This window comes from Lepisosteus platostomus, chromosome 17, assembly GCF_059453375.1.
Source record: "Lepisosteus platostomus isolate fLepPlt1 chromosome 17, fLepPlt1.hap1, whole genome shotgun sequence".
Lineage (NCBI taxonomy): Eukaryota > Metazoa > Chordata > Actinopteri > Semionotiformes > Lepisosteidae > Lepisosteus > Lepisosteus platostomus.
The window spans coordinates 21438462-21455637 of NC_142627.1; the positions used below are offsets into that span (position 1 = coordinate 21438462).

At 43.4% G+C, this 17176-nt stretch overlaps 1 protein-coding gene across 10 annotated transcripts in view; it reads left to right on the forward strand.

Moving 5' to 3' along the window:
- The window catches only part of birc6 (baculoviral IAP repeat containing 6), a 111549-nt gene that overhangs the window by 9812 nt on the left and 84561 nt on the right, over positions 1–17176 (forward strand). For 7 of the 10 annotated variants that reach the window (XM_088610136.1, XM_088610139.1, XM_088610137.1 and 4 more), the window contains exons 3-17: positions 1420–1557; positions 2699–2892; positions 3211–3331; positions 4639–4721; positions 5670–5892; positions 6109–6272; positions 6791–6849; positions 7163–8551; positions 10431–10580; positions 11451–11676; positions 12893–13053; positions 13400–13531; positions 15360–15491; positions 15633–15799; positions 16564–16697. In XM_088610136.1, the coding sequence (XP_088466262.1) occupies positions 1420–1557; positions 2699–2892; positions 3211–3331; positions 4639–4721; positions 5670–5892; positions 6109–6272; positions 6791–6849; positions 7163–8551; positions 10431–10580; positions 11451–11676; positions 12893–13053; positions 13400–13531; positions 15360–15491; positions 15633–15799; positions 16564–16697 (3473 nt within the window). The remainder of the gene's footprint in view (positions 1–1419; positions 1558–2698; positions 2893–3210; positions 3332–4638; positions 4722–5669; positions 5893–6108; positions 6273–6790; positions 6850–7162; positions 8552–10430; positions 10581–11450; positions 11677–12892; positions 13054–13399; positions 13532–15359; positions 15492–15632; positions 15800–16563; positions 16698–17176) is intronic. The other 3 variants (XM_088610140.1, XM_088610143.1, XM_088610146.1) reach the window with 1 other exon arrangement.

The following is a 17176-nucleotide window of genomic DNA, read 5'->3' on the forward strand; positions in this document are numbered from 1 at the left end:
TTCCCTAGATATAAACGATTCTTTCACTGTCTTTCCTGTCAATTCAGTAAACAAAGTGGTTTTTAGGTACATTGAAATTTGACTTTGGTAAATGTAAAAACTGCCAAAATAAAGTCATTTTCATAGAGCTTTCCTTTCATTACTATGCTTAATTATGACATGCATCTTAATTCGCATGCAGAATGAGTATCTTGCATTTATACTTGAGGTCTGAAGGTGTTTACAGATGGATGTTTATTAGTTATTATAGTTTCCTTCCGTTTGTGATCTGGGGGTGTGGCAATGCTGGACTCTCTCTCCTGCTGTTGCCTTGTGTTTGCAGTGCAGTCCCCATGGCCTTGAGCACAGCCAGGGCAGCTCTGGAAGTGGGCAGACATCTGAGTGCCTCGGGTCTGGCTGCTAGAGTTGACCTTATCTTCAGGCTCCGTAAAACTGCCCTAAAAGTGTCCAGTTTAGAGGGTCTTCGCCTCACAGATGTGTGAAATCATTTCCCCATAGCAGACATTTTGTACAAGTAGGATGTCAGGCTTTTTTTTTTCCCTACAGCTCTGGGCACTCATTATGGGGACCGGTAATTACAAAAAATAATATATTTGTTTTTTTTCCTCCATTAAAGTAGTTAACCAAAACGACATCACTAAAAACTACCAAAACTAAACATTCATTGTTTTTGTGTTTTGGCATTTCAGGTCTTATTTTAATGACCTGGGAAAAGTTGACTTATGCTTTGTTAAAATCAAAAGTGATTTTTCAGTTAGGAGAGGGGCATTGAATGTTAAACTAGCTGTGCAAGCCCTTGGGCTTTGTCTCCCCTTCTTCAGAGTGTTCCGTATTCGTCATTATTTGAATAAGATGTTTCTACTTTGTTGTAAAATCTCTTAGTTTAGGAAAAAGTTTTTCTTTCTGCGTAGTCTGTGGCGGCGACTGCAGTGTAAAATTTCCGCCCGTTTTCCCCCCTCAATCTGAAGCTGGCAGTGGTTAGTGAGCACACAGCTCCGGCTCTTGTGCCAGGACCGGGGGGATGCCAGCGCTGCAGGTGTGCCCTCGACAGGCCTTATTGGCAAGCCATCTGCCCCTTTCTGCACCCAGTGTGCTCACAGCAGAGGCACAGGGACACGGGGCGCCTGCCTCAGCGGTGGCAGAAGACGCAAGCCACAGTGCCACTGTTGGGATTCTTGGTATTTGAGCTGGACCTTCTCTAAGAGGGTGTGGCACAGAAACCAGTCGGTTTGGCTTTCAGGACGAAATCCCAAAGAGTTTTATATAAGGAAATTGGATTTCTTCAGAAAAATTAACCTATGTCCGATTTAATTTGAAGAAATCCAAATGTAATCTTTTTTTAAGATCTAACTGTTATGGTTGTTTTTCACTTTCGCCAGCAACGTGGAGTCATACCAATGTTCCCCTTTTTTGCTTTAGGCCCAGCAAATGCTCTCGGCCTGTCTGGAGAAGGTAGATGTATCTAACACGGAGGGATATGATCAGTTCATTACGCAGCTTAAAGATGGGCTGAAAAACACCTCACATGAGACGGCAGCCAATCACAAAGTGGCCAAGGTGAGCAACACAGTGCATATGCAAAGCTGCATTTGTGTGTAACATAAAGGCATTGAGAAAGTATCCTGTACATAATGGGATGAAATAATAATTATATTTATATTTATAATAATAATAATTGCTTACACTTATATAGAGCTTTTCTGGACACTCCACACAAAGCGCTTTACAGGTAATGGGGATCCCCTCCACCACAACCAGTGTGCAGCCCCACCTGGATGATGCGATGGCAGCCATAGTGTGCCAGAACGCTCACCACACACTAGCTCTCAGTGGGGAGGAGAGCAGAGTAATGAAGCCAATTCATAGAGGGGGATTATTAGGAGGCCATGATTGGTAAAGGCTATTGGAGAATTTGGCCAGAACACCGGGGTTACACCCCTACTCTTTTCGAGAAAGGCCCCGGGATTTTTAATGACCACAGAGAGTTTTACATCTCATCCAGTGCCTTTTTACAGTATAGTATTTTACAGTGTAGTGTCTTTTTATAGTATAGTGTGAATAATAAAGCTGAGTCTTTTTGATGGCTTACTTAAAAAAAACTCCATGGAAATAAGTCGTGTACGGTAACAAGGTTCTGGTTTGTTGGGCTGATTGACTGTACAACCTTCCATTGGTACCAGCAGAACTCAAAACTTTAAGATTAAACTTAGTTAAGACAGTTGTCATCTACGGGTTTGATATATATATTTTACATTTTATAATGGTATTTTTTATGTGCGGGTATCATCACACAATTGCCTCCTAAAAAGTACAAGTAGTGTTTTAACTGCGTTTTTAAAGTTAGGCAGGTTAGAAGTTTGGTTGTTTTGAAAAGGGTAGCCTATTTTGTGAAGTCAGTTTTCCGTATATATCATTTTGGTGTTTAAGTCCTGCACTGAGGGTTCTCGTTTACAAACAAAGGTTCGTTCTGGCTAAAGTCATATGAGCCGTAATGTATCCTTTCGATAAATGTGTATTGATGTGCCTGATGTGTTCATATTTCTTGCAGTTTTGTCTAATGCGCATTAATCTAATGGCCTTCACGTGCCTGTGTTAAATGTCGCAGGCCGTTATTCCGTTTGATTATGATGTGAGATAACTTTTCATTCAGTGATGTGGTTTGAAATAACTTTCCTCCCCCCCCCCCCTCTGTCCCTAGTGGGCGACAGTCACCTTCAACCTTCCGCACCATGTGCTGAAATCGGTTGCCAGTGCCATTGTGAACGAGCTGAAGAAGATTAACCAGAATGTTGCTGCCTTGCCTGTAGCCTCGTCCATCATGGACAGGCTGTCCTACCTCTTACCGAGCGCTCGGCCCGAGCTGGGGGTGGGCCCCGGGCGCTCCGTAGACAGGTGAGAGCAACAGGTGTTTGTTCCCAGCCGCAGGGAAAGAGGGGGGAACTGCGGGTTGCTTCTGATGAAATCAGGAGCCCCATTTCAGATGTGGCATTTTATAAAGGTGGCCCTTGAACGTTGTTTGGAACCACTCATGTCTTTCTGAGAATGTTATTATTGTGCGTAATCAATATTAAACCCATTTATTTTCCATGTGCTCTCAGCCTACAGTGTTTAATGTCCATCTTGTTTTGATGGGTTCTGTCCCACGTCGCTATGTTTCATACTTTGCTCTTCGTCTGAACGCTGAAGTCCTCCCCTCTGGCCTCACTACAGATCACTAATGTACAGCGAGGCGAACAGGAGGGAAACGTTTACGTCGTGGCCTCACGTGGGCTACAGGTGGGCTCAGCCAGATCCGATGGCCCAGGCGGGATTTTACCACCAGGTAGGCAGTGTAAGGACCCTTTCCCTCTCTACTTCACTGCTTTTGGATTCGTTGAGGCATGCTGGATGAGGTGCACCTGAGGTTCCCCAATGCCCTGTGGATTCTCAGCCTCTAGCTGGGTCCTCAGGAAGTCACAAGGGCTGTGATCAAAGGTTCAGAGCTTTGAAAGGTCACTTTCCTGGTGCAAGCCAGGTGTCTGAGGGTAGATCTGGACCCTTGAAGATTTGGTACTTTGTAGCAGTAGCTGTAATTGTAGTTCTTAGTTTTGTTTTTAATTGCCTAATAGCTTTACTCTTTTGGTCAGTAAGTGCTGATACAGTATGTGCCTTAAATAAATGTAGAAGGTTGGTTTAACCATCCACCTGTCTCAGAATCACCCCATTGCACTGGAATCAAAGTGATAGCAAATAGCGGCAGATCGGGACAGTGCTGTGGATTTAGAGAGATTAATCCACAAAATCATGGCATTATCCCTGTTCTTCCTGGTTGTGGTTCAGATACTGGAAGCTAGTCCATTACATGAACTTTTGAACTGCAGCCTCATCCTTCCACTATAAAACATGTTTTCGTGGTTTTCATTAAACTGGTGCTCTCTTAACTCCAACTGTGTGGTTTTCTCCCAATATTTATCACATGCAGGTTACTTAACAGATGGTGTTATTGGCTTGTTTTGTGAAGCTTGCAGGTGTAGGGAGAAGTGCTTGGATTGTGGTTTTGTCTGATTTTCAGATATTCTTTGCTTAATTGATTATGAATATCCATTGATGCAAACTTCTGTTGAATGTTTTACTGTTTAAACCCTCTCACTTTCATTGTAAATTAGGATTTGGCCTTGTATAAAAAAACCTTTTTTTAGTGCAAGCTCTTCACCCAAAAGTATTAGCACACAACAATTAATGTTTTCTCTTTGGGGAAAAAATAGTATGGTGTGTTTTTAACTTTGAGTTACTTTTATGATTTTGAAGTCTTGATTATTAGCCCGTTAGTCAGGTTTCAGCAGATGACCGTAAAGGTTTTGCTTGGCCACAGAGGATACAGTCCCAAAGCTTTGGGTATTCACTGCTGGGCCACATCTCACTGCAGATGGGCAGGATTGCATTACCTAGGCAACGTGTTCTATGACTTAAGTCTTCCATGTTACACACTTGGTAATGCTTACTTAAGAATTCCATAGCTTTTTCTTGAAATAAAAATGGTTTTACCCGAACCTTTTTCTCTCATGTAAAAGTTTACAAAATGTAAGTGTTTTGCTTTTCTATTCCTTAATGTTCTTCTTAGAGATAGAGTGCGCTGATGTGTTTCTCTGTCTTTTCTAGCCTGCCTCCACGGGCGATGACCGGGCCATGTGCTTCACCTGTAGTGTCTGTCTGGTCTGCTGGGAGCCCACAGATGAACCTTGGTACGTTGAAACAGTCTAACCACGATCAGCGGACACCTCACAGCATCCTTTTAATGAATACTAGCTACATATTGCTCTGTAGGAATAAATAGATATAGAAACATGCTTTGGAGCTGTGTATAAATCATCTTTACCTGGGGTGCACACACCCCCAGGGGGTGCGTTGTGTCTCTTCGGGGGGTGAGACAGGCCAGATTTGTTTTAGAAGATAAATCATTGAAAACCCCAATCAAGCCCAGCCATGAACATACAACTGCAGTACTTTTATTCGTCAAACCTTGGTGTTTAAGGGTAAACTTAAGAAAGTGTGATTTTTCTTCTATTCTTAATTTTACTGTGAAATTAAAATAAATACATTATTCTCTTTTGTTCTGTAGTTATGGTATATCTTAGATTTCAAGAGCTGACCTATTTCACCGGTTTTTGATAAGGGGTGCAAGATCATTTGTGATCGTTTGAGAGACAAAGGGGTGCAGCTGCAGTTAAGGTTAAAAGCCCCTTGTGTGCGTGGGTTAAGGAGAAGAATGGGGGTTTCTAATAAACTGCTGCCTGACTGGCCGCAGTCGTAGAGAAGTAAGGGTTCGACGGGCACCGCGGGTGTAATCTAAGTCCTTAAGTTCTCCAGAGGTCCAACGCAGCAGCTTTCAGTGCAGAACTGTCCTCCGAACCCGCATGACAGAGAAATCACCACTTGCAATATTACAGGCCCCTGGGCTTTGTAAAGAAGGTTTTACATGAATGCATTAAACATACCCACTTCAAAACAAGGAAAAATAATTAAGCTGGCTGCAGGGAGCTTTCTGCCAGAATACATTTTTCTCTTCCGCTTTACATACATAAAAAAGATTCAGGAGGTCTTCCTCTTTAATGGATTCTGGACCCAGGAACACGCTTTGGCTGCAGTGAGAAACTTTAGCTGTTTTACAAGACATCAAGTTCTCTCTCTAGGTCGGAACATGAGCGGCATTCCCCGAACTGCCCGTTCGTGAAGGGGGAACACACGCAGAATGTCCCGCTGTCTGTCACCCTGGCCACCAGCCCGGCACAGTTCCCCAGCGTCGACGGCTCGGACAAGATCGCCTGCTTCGGGTTTGGGAGCTGTCCTCACTTTCTCGCTGCTGCAACGAAAAGAGGAAAGATATGTATATGGGATGTGTCCAAGCTCATGAAGGTAACGTCCCAGTTCTCTGAAGTGGGAAGTGTTTGTTCTTTAGAGTTTTCCACCGTGAAATATAGGTACAAGGTGAGCTTACTTGCTCTATGCACCTGCTTAACATGGACCTGTTAAAATAGTAACATTTCAGTTTCTTTTACATGTTTTATTTTTAAACCAGCTCGTTTGCCCTTTCTAAAATGTCATTAATCTGTCTTGCATTTATGTTTTTAGGTGCACTTGAAGTTTGAAATAAACCCTTATGATCCAGCAATTCTGCGTCAGCTCATTTTGGCAGGGGGTGAACAAGGCTCTGCGACAGAGTCACGGAGACCAACTTTAGCTTGGCTAGAAAATTCTTCCACCTGCTCAGATATACCAAAACTAGAGGGAGACAGGTAAGCCTCTTAGGGTGGTTCTTTAAATTGATATGGACACCCTGTCACTCTTGAAGTTATGAAGTCTTTCTTATCATTACTTTAAAACAGAGTTAAGCCATTCTGAAGATTTAGTAGCAGTAAGGAGATCACAACCATTTGTGTCAACAGATAAGTTAAAGAACTGCTGTTTAACGGATCTAGAAATCTGTGGGAAGTAAGTGAATGAATTGCTTTTATCAGTGTTGCAAAACAAAAATCGTAGAATTGCTTACTTGACTTTTTCTTTGATTATGTGCAGGTGGTGAATCTTCCATTTCCGTGTTAGTCAAAGCCTTTTTGGCTTTAGAAACCTGCAGTCTTCTAATGATACACCGAACCCGAAGTTATCGGCACCTTTCTAGATAGTTTGGATTTTTAAAAACTTAGTTTTATGCTCACAGCTAGAGTAGAACACCTAGAACATGTATTGTGTTATGTCAGGATGTTTCATAGTAAATTAAAAAAATGACAAATGATTTTAAATTCTTGTTTGCTAGTGATGATCAGTTGGAAGACTCAGACAGTGAGGAGCATTCCAGGTCAGAATCTGTGACAGGTAAGGCTGTAAGGCGTTCCTTTTGCATGAGCACAGCTAGCCCAGAGAGATGAAGAATTATTGATCTGTCTCACAGAAGATTACATCCTGATTGACAGGATTTGACAGGTTTTCTTCCTTTCTGTCATGTCAATGACTCTTCACAGAGTTTTGTAAACGTCGGATTATAGCACGTTCCTACATGTTGCGTAAAGATTACGAAAGTCCTGGGGTGATCATGTTTTAGCCTTTTGGTTGGTTTGGGATTTTGTCTTTTTCATTCGCACAAGTCTAAGAGTGTCTTGTCTTCACTGCTCCCCTCTTCTGCTAACAGGGCAGGCAGCCCAGAAGGAGAGCATGGAGGTGAACCTGGGCATCACTGCTCTCAGCATCCTGCAGCAGCCAGAGAAGCTGCAGTGGGAGGTGGTGGCTAATGTGCTGGAGGACACGGTCAAGGACCTAGAGGAGCTGGGTGCTAACCCTTCCCTGGCTAATGCCAAGACTGATAAAGTGAAGGAGAAGCACGTAGAACATCACAACATTCCCTTCCCTTGCCTCCTGGCTGGGGGGCTCCTGAGCTACAGGTCCGCTGCTAACTCCCCTCTTAGCGGCAACTCGCGGCGCCCGCTGGACGGCCTGTTGAGGACTCAGGGCGAGGGCACGGAGCCGGGCTCCATTGAGATCGAGTCCTGCAGCAACTCGGAGCTGAGCTCCCCCTTGGTGAGGAGGACTATGCCTGTGCTGCTGCTGTACAGCATCAAAGAGTCGGACGAGAAAACGGGTAAGGTTTTCACGCAGATGAACAACCTGATGAGCAAGAGCTTGCACGACGAGGGCTTCACGGTGCCCCAGATCATTGAGATGGAGTTTGACAGTCACGAGCAGCTGCTGCTGCAGGACCCACCTGTCACTTATATCCAGCAGTTTGCAGATGCTGCAAACTTGGTCACCATGGACTCCGATAAGTGGAGCTCTATGGTACCCAAGCCAGGGACACTGGTTCAGTGCCTGAGGCTGCCTAAACTCGTGGAGGAGGAAAACCTGTATGTTGACTCCATCACTCCCTGCACTGATGGAGTCCACCTGCTGGTAGGGCTACAGTCCTGTTCTTTGGAGACCCTCAGTGCAATAAATCAAGTGGAGGCCTTGAACAACCTGAACAAACTTAACTCCGCTATGTGCAGTAGAAAGAAAGGTGAGTTTGACCCCATCCCTGCTTTAGCCAATGGCGCTGGTATCAACATGGTGAAGCAGGAGTCGCCGACCAGCACGCAGACGCCTCTCATCATCCCGCCCGAGCAGAGGGTCGTGAGCGGAGGCTACCTGGTACTGTACAAAATGAACTACTCCACCCGGATCGTCACTCTGGAGGAGCAGCCAGTCAAAATCCAGCACATCCGGGACCCCAAGGACGCCGTGACCTCACTCATTCTGCTTCCGCCCGATATCCTGGATAACCGGGAGGACGACTGCGAGGAGGCCCTCGAGGAGACGCCCCCCGCCCTCAAGAACGGGAATGCTAAGGAGAAGAAGCTGGACGTGTCCGGCCTGGGGCACTTGGTCGTTACAACTCGGGGAGGATACGTCATGATCCTGGAACTGTCCAGCCTCGAGGTGTTGGCCAAAGTCGAGCCTCCAAAGAAGGAGGGGACAGAAGAGCTGGATCCCTTCGTCTCCGTGACCTACTGCTCCGGGACGGACAGGCTCTGTGCCTGTACAAAAGGTAACGGCCTTCCCTGTGCGCAGGGTTCATTTTTCCCTCGATAGCAGTGGCGGTATTTCATTATATTAGTTAGTTTCAGTGTAACTGAATTCTTCTGTTCTAGTTTTGCTCCTGTAGTGTTTTACAAAATCATAAAAAAACATTTTCCTGCTGGAGCGGACTTGCGCTTAATCCCTTTGCCATTTTAGATATGTTTATGTGTAAAATCAAATCCGTGGACGTGTTTAGAGATTTTCCCTACGTGAGAAGAGAGGTGGAGCAGAGGGATGTTGAAAGCGTTTTTCAGTCTTTTGCTTTTTTGAATTCTACCTTTTTTTAATGAGCGTACTTGTGGTCTGAAATAGTGTCTCCGCTCTATAGACGTCCTACTGTAGCAATTGAGGAAATCAGTATTTATACAGTGTTAATCAAATTAATTAACTGTTGAAATCTCAAATACAGTAACGCTTGATAGAATTAGACTTCAGAAGAATTATATTTGTGTAATAGGTGTAGTTTAATGTACAGTAATGTAAGTAATGAATAAAGAGTCTGAGAATGTCAGAGGATGAGTAGTTTCCTTGGTCTTATTTCTTATGGAAAGAAAGTGGAGAGTGGTTGTGCCAAGGTTTAAGTGAATAATGAAATTAATATAAACATTTTCATTTCCTAGTTTGTCTCATTAAATCATGAACGGATAGTTGCAGACAGTTCTTAAATTCCCTATGTATGAAAGCACTGTACTGTTCTTATTTTTTTTCCTTTCAAAGAGGTAACATCAGCTGTAACATGAAAACCAAAATGGTATTTTCAGGATTTCCTAAACGTATTGAAGGCACCTTGTTCTGTAATCGCCATTACCCCCTCTCTCATCTTCTCCTGTGTGCAGTCCCTTTCAGAAGATGGTCTTTTTAAGTTGTGTTCGATCCCATGTGTGAAATCAACTTGAATCTTTATAATCTGTTAGTTGTTGTGGTTTAAGGGATGGAGTTAGTCACAACAGAGAATAACGTGTTTATAATTAGGCTTTTTTTTGCTACACTACAACTCCTGAAATGTAGCAAGGGGATATAGCTTCATCAGTTCAAAACCTGTGCTTTTGAGATTATAAATCAGAAATACCCCACAGCACTCCAATCCACATTGTCTCTGAAGTTGCAGTTTGACACCTTTTCCAACCCTGCAAATCTTCACTTTTTCTAAATTGAGTATCCTCCTGCCCCTGTAGGGCATAATAAAATTGACTGTGCACGATTGTGCAAGCTCAGTAGTAGCAGAAAAGCGGGACTTTTATGTGCCAAGGTAAGAAGAAGTTGAAAGCGTGTTTCTGCCAGGTGTTTTCTACCTTTATTAGCTCTTTCTAAATGTTAGAAAAAGATAAATACATAACAAGCATTTAAAAACTTGGCGCTCTGAACATGTTTTTTGAAGTATGAGTATGTTTCTGACATTGATTAAATATTTCCTGGTACTTGAATACTCATGTCTGATTGCGATACTCTTGGGTGACTTTCACTGTTGCACAAGCACTGAATCACCTCATTAGTGAGAGAGGTGATGACATTTGACAGGTGAAAATCACCTCAAGCCTGGTGAAAATCAAGAAAGACAAACTGAGAAGTCAGTATGACCCACTTATCCAGAGAACAATGTCTCTGTGTTTTGGTGCACTGGAGGAACACCTCAGATGGTCTCTCCTTTATTCAGACACATCCTGACCCTCATTCTGCTTGTTTATCACTGGTTTTCTTGTTAGATGACAATTATGCCACAGGTGTCCTGCTTGTCAGACATGAGCACGTGGAACATCTGGGGATGAGTCAAGTCATTGACGTTAAGAGATTTTACGAAAGCTTTGTTTGTTAATTTCTTAAGGGCTTAATTACCTCTTGTTTCCCAGGTGGAGAACTTCATTTCCTTCAGATTGGAGATGTGTGTGATGACATAGATGAGACTGACATGTTTGTAGACGGCCCCCTTTCTAAAGGGACGGAGCAGCTGCCTGAAGGCAACCGGCCGTCCTCCAACCCTTCTAGTCCAGGCATCACAGGTGAGGGTCCCGCGGCGCTGCTTCTGAAAACAGCTGCACAGCTGGTACAGTACGTTGGATTGGCGCTACAGTCTTTGGTTTTCTTAATCAGAATCGGGACAAGAGAACTGTGCACATATAAATGTTCTGGTTAAGCAAAAGACAGCCCTAGGAAAGAAGCTGTTAAAATACCTGTTGCTTCTGGTTTTACTAGACCAGTGGTTTACGAAACAGGTGGCAACCTGGGAGGGAGGAGTCATCAGCAGTCTTCCAGGCCTCATACTCTGGAGCTTCACAGGTTTTGAATGGAGGGCAGATGACAGTCAAAGACCCCTCTCCCCAGAGTGAAGAGCACACTCCAGTTTGCCTGTGGAGCAGGCAGATGTGTTGCCAAACCAAACAAACCGTTTTAGAGTCAGAATACCCTCAATAATGGCTATGTAAAGCTGGATCACAATTGGTACAGATACACCTCTGTTGGCACAAAAAGTACGTTCTTTGCTGTCCTTCGTTTGTGATACTGGTGATATTTATCTGCCATTTAAAGGTAGTAGAGATTATAACTCCACCACTCCCACAGCCACATCACTGATTACCAGGGAGTTTTGGGGGAGTGTTTTCGGAAATCAGCCGCCATTTCCACTGTTCTGAGGGTGTTCATCTCCAGTGGTTGTTAGCAGCCGTGATAGCAGGCGACTCCCCTCCCTGCAGTACGCGGTCTCATCGTCGTTAGTGATGAGACCTGCGAGGGCCGTGTCACGCCATGACCTGCTGGAGCTGCAGCCGCGGGCGGGGCCGGAACAGAAGCCCCCTCTCTCACCGCCAGGCGGCGGTGGGGGTTGGGGAAGGCAGCGCAGGCAGTAAGGCCGTGTTGTGCGCGGTCTCCCGCAGGCGTGGATCTCCTGGCGGACCAGGCGTTCAGCGCGGAGACGCTGACGTCGCTGGTGGAGCTGACGCGCTTCGAGACGCTGACCCCGCGCTTCTCTGCCACCGTGCCTCCCTGCTGGGTGGAGGTGCAGCAGGAGCAGCAGCAGCGCAGGCACCCCCAGCACCTGCACCAGCAGCACCACGGCGACGCGGCCCAGCACACGCGCACCTGGAAGCTGCAGAGCGACAGGTACGGGCTGCGCGCGGGAGAGCAGGAAGTGTGGCTCTTTAACTCTCTGGGGAGGGGTGTGTGGGAGAGGCGCTTGTCTCGCCAGTGCAGTGCTCAGAATAGCAAGGACGGGGTAGTTCGAGGGCTGTGTGTGCTTTCCTCTGAATTGAACTCCTCTGTCATGGACGTCTGTTTTATGTTGTGTGTCCCATGGGGCAGGCAAAGGAAGGGGCATGAGTCTTGTTTCTGAGGACACATTCTGGCCTCTCAGGACTATACCAAGTAGAAATAAGTTGGCCATCCTGGCCAACAAGCGCTCCGCGAAAGCACTAAAGACAGGGCCCAGGTTTAAAACTATTAGTGTGTGGGACTATAAGCCGCAGCCTCTGCTCTGTTAGAGCACGTTTAAGGTTTGACCGGCAGAAGCTTCCCTGTTTCTTCACAGCGTGGTCAAATATGGTGGTGAAAAGAATTTGCTAGAAATCTCTGTAAATTTCCAGATGTCAGTAGCAGCTCCATAAGGACAGGGCATTATATGGGAAATGCTGAAAAGAAACAAAACTCCTAATCCTGTGTTTTGATCAGAGTATAACTCTGTCCACAATATTTTAATCTGATGTCTGTCCTATCATAAACCTCCATGATTTCAGAGTGTAGTTCTGGGTTTTGCCGGTAGCATTCTTATTGTACAGTTATTCAGAAACATTGTGAACATTGAAAATGTTTTGTTGCAACTTCGCTAGACTGTGAAGATTGCAGCTTTTGATAAAGGATTTTATTTTTTGTTGGAAAACGAAATAAAAAAAAAGTGATTGCAGTTTTTGTGTACCTCCATTTTCGGTTTGGATTTAAAATTGTTCTTGTGAATGTATTTAACTGTTTGCATTTGAGCTGGTGAGTATCCAGAGCTGCTAATTATGGTGTGCTTATAGGTGGCAGTGAAGAAAAGCTGCTGCATTTCTGTAGGTTGATTTTGCTGTCAGTTATTGACAAAGTCCAGACAGCACTGTTGAATACAGTGTAAGTGATAACATAGTGTCTGTTTGGAAATGCTAGATATTTCTTTTGGTCTCGCCGATAATAATTGACAGCATTCAGACACTTTCATTTTGAAATTATTCTTGTCCTCTCTTAAAGCATTATTACAGATATTTTTGAGGTTGTATGAAATGTAAATGAAACTTGAATTAAAGTACAGTGCAGTTAAATTCCCTCCCCCCCTTTTTTCCCCTGCCAGCTCTAGTTGGGATGAACACGTCTTCGAACTAGTCTTGCCAAAAGCATGCATGGTCGGACATGTGGACTTCAAGTTTGTCATGAACTCGAATATCACAAACATTCCGCAAATTCAAGTCACTTTGCTGAAGAACAAGGCTCCAGGACTGGGCAAAGTTAATGGTAAGTAATTCCATTTTTGTAGTGAGGGCAACGACTCGGAGGGGAAAAGTTTTAATAGCGGAAAGGATCAATAAACAGGATTTCTGTAGATGTTATCAGCTTAGTCACAGGTTCATAAGCTTTTCAGAAATATCTCTGCATGAGAATTCTACAACAGATTTCTACCAAAACATTCACAGCACCTTGACTTTATTTCAGTCTTGTAGGAGATGGATAAAGAATTATAGATAGACATGACAGCATAGACGTAGCCTGTTATCTTCCTTTTCATCTTGATGAATGCCTTTAGAGCTGACTGTATGGTGCTGCCGCGAGGCTGAGTGACAAGGCACACACTGTTTTGCAGAGTCCGCAGTAGACAGGCAGATCTTGTTCCCCTTGACCCATGCGCTGCATGCCAATGGTGAGAGGAACGGCCGGCCGCTTCTGCCGGACTTCACAGAAGACATCCAGCTCATGGATATCGAGGAAACTCCAGGTGAACTCTTGAGCAAATCTGGTGTTGTGTATGTCCTCACGCTGTGCGTGTAACTGAGAGATTCTTTGTTTCAAGGTGGTCTAACTCATCTGTACATAAGAGAATCACCCAAACCCACCCTTTATGTCCAGATTTCTCTTTAGCTTCTGCCAGCTCCATATCTTATAAATGAGGGCTGTAGGCACAGAACTACCTTGCTGTTTGCAGACTCGGGTCACAAAAATGTTTTTCAGTAACGCTTCAGTAAAATATCCATGTATTTTTGTGTGTATTAGAATGAAAAATGTAAATCGCTCTAAAGTGTTAAGAAATACAAGTTTGAACTACTTTTAACCGAGTTGGCTATTTTGAGTTCTTGAATACATTTCTGAAAATTTTCTTAAACAAAATCACTTTGAACCCATCAGAAGATAATCCGTGTACTAAAAGTACACAACTCTCTTGTAGATTTAAGATGCTTGTGGGTTTGGTCTGAATGCTGCTTTTACAAATGATGCACTCTTCCACACTCCAGCACAGTGCTTTTAAAGGGGTACTGCAGCGCTCTTTTCATATTTTGGGATTAGAAAGAATCGGTGATGATGAGTGCATTTTAAACCATAATAACAGTAACTCGTAAAACCTCCAATTTACATCACAAAATCTCCAGTGACGTGTGCGGCCCTATGACATTTTAGACAAGCAGCTCTTTTAATCCAATAGAAATATTGCTTTTGATATTGAGACAGTTTTGCAGACAAATACCACTTGTTAACTCTGCATGCAGATCACGTTGGAGCATTTCTGCAGTGAAACGTCTGCTGCGCAACCTGTATTTATAAGCTCATACATTACAGTACATTATTCATTATGGAGACTAGTGAGCAGGAAGGGTCACACCACATGACAATTCATGGGAGCTCGAATGGCGACTTTCACAAAGTTCACGATTTTGTGCTTAATTCGAAAACGTGTAATTGTGTAATGTGAGATTTAATAACTGAGAAATTGGGACTGCATACTTTGACTAGATAATTGTGCATCTATCCTTAGCTTAAAGCTGTCACCATGTAATTAAGTCACAGATTTAATGCATTGCAGCTGTATTTTAGGTTTTATAAAAGGTGAAGTACATGTTTTAAATTGCTAAGTACCTGCGTTTAGGTACCTGATTTAAAACATGCAGCCTTTATATTAAAATAACTCTTGTACTTTCATATTCTGTATGCAGAAAAATATAAATGTAAAGACAAATGCATATTTATGGAGCAGTACTTCACAATAAAGCTAACCAGGTTCTTATCTAGGTTCCAAGTTGGTACATTCAAGTCTTAAAGTACAGCAAAATGTATCCAAATACTATTATGAACTCTTTCTCTTTTTCAAGAAGAGTACAGTAGAAGCTTAAAACAAGTTCTACAGACCGTTGTGCACCTTCATGATCTGCAGAGTTTTTCTCCACATGCAGGAATCGGCCTAAAGGCGTGTCTTTTAAATGTTTATTAAATATCTCTACTTGTTGAAATATTGTCTCACGGAGTGGGACTCTCTGCCGACATTCCTGCAGAAACCAATGTGAAATAATTTACTAAAAAGGTTTATGTCATTGTCTTAATGGTAGCAGTTTTATTTTTTTAATAGTCCCACTTGGGATCAGTCAGGTTTTCTTGCTTTTATTGATCCGCATGATTTTGACTCCGCAACGTTTCAGTTTCAGTTCTTTTCTCTTGCTTTTGTGAAAGGAAGATGGTGTCTGTCATATTACTAATTGAAAAACATCTTGCTGTACAACTGAGACCTATCAAAACTCCATTTGGTATTTTGATAACCTGATCTTTTCATTTCTTAGGTTCAAGACTCTGCTCATTTTTGGAGGATCACAAGGAAGATATCCTGTGTGGTCCAGTGTGGTTAGCCAGTGGCCTGGACCTTTCTGGGCATGCTGGCATGTTAAGTTTAACAAGTCCAAAGCTGGTGAAAGGTAAGGGGACTTAGAGAAAATACCCATGAAACGTAGTGGCAAGTCTTTGTTGTTTTAAAAGTACTCTGAATATTTCTGGGGGCCATTTATTCAAATGAACTGCATTTTGTAATGGACTGACTTCCTTCCCTTATCTTTCAGGTATGGCAGGGGGAAAGTATCGCTCGTTTTTGGTCCACATCAAAGCTGTGAGTGACAAAGGAGCAGAGGAAAGTACCAGGCCAGTTGTGAGAATGCCAGCAGCCAAACCACAGAGCAGCAAAACCCACTCCCTTTCATCACTTCTGCAGAGAGCCCAGGCTAGCAAGGTATGTGCTGTCTCTGTTGTGTTCAGTTCTGTTACATTCTCTTAGTGTCACACATCAATAAGGAGATAAGTTAAGAGAGTCTTTGGTGTGCTTCTTCACATAGACTGTTTGATTAAATTATACATTTGTCGTTCCCCTTTTGCTACCATCCGCCCTTTGAATAGCACAATCCCATTTGGCTTATTTAATCGTGTGGCGTACTGAGGGGAGAGGTAGGTGCTATACAAGGATATTTAAATAGGTTTCAGGGAACAGAAGCACAGAGGGAGCTGAGAGGGAAAACGGGATGTGTTATTTGCTGTGTGGAAAGCTGAATCAAATCTTTAAGCGTCTAACTATACTTTCTTAGAGCCTTCTCTACATGTCACAAGGCAGCTCAGCTGCTTACTGACTGTTGCGTACAAATCTTTTTCCAAAAGTGTTTACGATCTTGACCTCTCCCTCTGGTGCAGCACGTGACGGAGACTCTGCTCACTTTCAAGCAGCAGACGATGATCTAGCTGGCAGCTAGGTTCAGAGGTCATCTGACCAATAGTCTTCCTCCAGCTGGTCAGGTGACAGGCTGGCAGGTCATTCTGTATAAATAGGATGGTGTAATTCTGTTTGTTTGTAATTCCTAATTATTCAGTTAGGCTGAAGAGTTGAGGTGTATTATGGAATTGTTCTTAATTTTCTAATGGTCTTCATAATTGGCAGCCTGTGAAATTTGAATACACGGTATACATACATATAACATTGCTAACATTTCCTTGTGCTTGATCTAGGAAAAGGCATCCACCTCAAAAACAGAACCCAACCCAACTGCTAAAAAACCCGATAACCTTCGAGGCTGTGATTTACTGCAGGAGGTCTCTGTCACTATCCGGAGATTTAAGAAAACATCCATACCCAAGGAAAGGTAAGCATGCTTTACACTGCTAAAGTTTAAATGCAGTTAGCAGTATCTGCATCTCGACTAGATCCCTGTGTTTGCAAAACAATCATTGCTGTTTTGAGTACAGAATGACATTTTTATGATTATTTACCATAAATATGTAAAAAACCACAATTGTGATTATTGTGAACTTTGTACATCTCTGTTCTGTTGAGAAGAATATTGTCATTCAAACATGTCATTCATCAGCTGCTGGAAATAAATGGGCAGCTGTGTACAGCTATAGCACATAGGACTGAAACTGGTGATCACAGTCACCTGTACTGTTGGGGGATTGATAAGGCAAAGTAGCGTTTGGCTGTGATATGAAATGAAGAGCCACACGCCTGAAGTAGCAGCCTGATACAACTAACCAAAAATGAGTTTGAGGGGTCATCACGTGACAAAAAATAAGTGTTGTGAAAATATCCAGTCAGTCCGGTTCAGTCTTTTTTTTTTAAGTG